Source organism: Harpegnathos saltator, unplaced genomic scaffold (genome assembly GCF_003227715.2).
Source record: "Harpegnathos saltator strain DR-91 unplaced genomic scaffold, Hsal_v8.6 scaffold503, whole genome shotgun sequence".
In the NCBI taxonomy this organism is placed as follows: Eukaryota; Metazoa; Arthropoda; class Insecta; order Hymenoptera; family Formicidae; genus Harpegnathos; species Harpegnathos saltator.
Window position 1 is genome coordinate 16,434 of NW_020230320.1, and position 2,296 is coordinate 18,729.

At 35.8% G+C, this 2,296-nt stretch overlaps 1 protein-coding gene across 1 annotated transcript; it reads right to left on the reverse strand.

Annotated features, from left to right (window-relative positions):
* Positions 1 to 405: 405 nt before the first annotated feature.
* LOC105192084 (zinc finger protein 671) lies at positions 406 to 1,500 on the reverse strand. Its single transcript, XM_011155960.2, has 2 exons — positions 1,151 to 1,500; positions 406 to 1,065 (listed from the first exon to the last, which is right to left on the reverse strand). Exons 1-2 carry the CDS (start codon positions 1,229 to 1,231, stop codon positions 406 to 408), a joined length of 741 nt encoding a protein of 246 aa, XP_011154262.1. The 5' UTR covers positions 1,232 to 1,500.
* Between the last annotated feature and the right edge of the window lie 796 nt (positions 1,501 to 2,296).

Below are 2,296 nucleotides of genomic sequence, written 5' to 3' on the forward strand. Positions count from 1 at the left end.
AGACCCGCCTATTATTTATAGTTCCACAGACAGGCTCAGTACACATTTAGTCATAAGTGTCCGTGTGATTTCGTGTGTCTTTGCAAGTTATTCTCCTTGTTAAATACGTAGTTAACCATGGCTGCAGTTGCATATGGATTGTTTATAAAGATCTATGAGGTATTTTTTCCACTGTTGCTTAGAAAGAAACATTCCGTTGCAGATTTTGCATTTATGAGGCACATTTATGGGCTTTTCAATGCTGGGGCTTCTTCTGAAATGTTTGCCGTACAGGTCGCTCTCTGAAGACGACCCTGGGTCCTCAATACTGCTTTTCTTTTATTTGTCACGGTGAAAGCGTCGTACGTATTGTCTTAGCTACTGCTAATCTTTGCTCACCCAGTTGCAGTCAATCTCGCTACATACTTAGTTTTTATTATTCATGTGCTTTGCTACAAAGTGCTTTCGCATGTTTTGCAGTACGTTCGTTTCGTAATTACATGTTTCGTCTTCACATATGTGAACGCAACATTGGTGAACCTTCATTGAGTGATCTATTAACATTTTCTTATTACAGAAAATTTGACCACAGACTCTGCATTGTCTAGAAACTTTGTACTTTTCATTTAGCTTTCTGCCGTATAGATTACTCTCTGCGGACGGTTCCGGCTCCATATTATTGCTTTCCATCTTGTTATTATTATGATTATATGTCATGTGAATCATTAAACTATACTTATTCTTATATATCTTGTTACAGCCCGGCTCAGTACACATGTAGCCGCCGCTATAGGTCGGACGTTTTCTTATGTGTGTTTCCTCGTGTCTTTTCAAGTTATTCTTACGGTTGGTACCGTAGTCGCATTGTTTACATTTGTAAATGCGACGTTGGTCCTTCTCGCAATGATCTATCAACCCATGTCTTCTGTCGCATTGTTTTGGAATTTTATTGTATTTGTTAGTGTTACTCCCCTTGATGGGAGGTTCGCCGCACGGATCATTCACGGAAGACGGTCCCGGCTGCATAACATTGCTTCCTTCTTGTTCGTTAGGTAGAAGACATCGTAGTTCGCTTAACACATCTTCCTGCAAATTATAAACAAAGTTATAGCCTTACCAAGAACATGTTAACGTCCTTGCGCTTTCATATAATGTAATTTTACGAGATTACCAAATCGCTGCTTTGGTAGTAGTAATTGCTCCATTTATAATTATTAAGTCCGAAGATCTCGTCGAGATCTGTCATATCCATCTTCAGACAGAAGTTCTGTTCGCAGATATTACGTCGATAAAATACCCTTATACACTTTTCAATGCTTCTCCCTTTTTCTAACGTTTGTCGCACGGATCGCCCTCTAAAGACTGTTCCGGTTTCTCTCTATCGATTCACTATTAATTGAGATTCTGTTCTTTTCAATTGGCTTGGTGCAATAATTTGTCGTATAATCTGCGTAACCGCACAACTTTATTTCTTTTCTTCGACTGATTCCTGATATCTGAAAGAGACAAGTTTCGATATGTATCCTGTATGTTCGACGAGCGACTGTTTGAAATTATTGGTACTTATATGATATGGACAATATCCGAAAGCGAGGTATATCAGACAAACAAGAAAGGTCACGTCAAGACGACTGTGAATAGAGTTTGAACATTTTCTTCATGAAGGAAATACATGAAGTAACCATGTTACGAGTCCCAATCACGAACTTACACGCGTTGATCGGTTATGATAAGAATCAAAGTCTGTCGTAATTGTTGAGCGAGCACGCATTTTAGGCGCAGAACCATCGAAGAACTATCTTCGAAACGAGCTGTTTACATTGCTGGGTTACACGGAATATTTTAAAGGAATATAAGTCTCTTATGTATTGTTAATCTATACTTATTGTTATGTATTTTGATATATACTATATGTTTTATATATTGCGTACTTTTATATTATATATTTATATATTATACTTGTATGTTGTGTGTTAAACATTTATCATATTATTTATTGTTACATTGTATATTTATTGTTATACTTTTATATAATTTTGATGTATATATATATATATTGTTTTTAGTAGATATAATGATATAAATATATCTTGGCGTTCTTGATTGATCCGCAATTAAAACTTACTCCTATTAACATACATGATATTTCGTGGGAACATTTGTTGCTGTCAAAAATTATAATCATAATTAAAAACTGGTTTTCGTTGCGAAAGTTGATGAGAAGATTTGGTACATATTTTGTCGTATAGTTACTCCATGAATAAAATATGACGCATTGTCGTATTTAAAAACGCAGGTTTTTGTTACGATAATACAT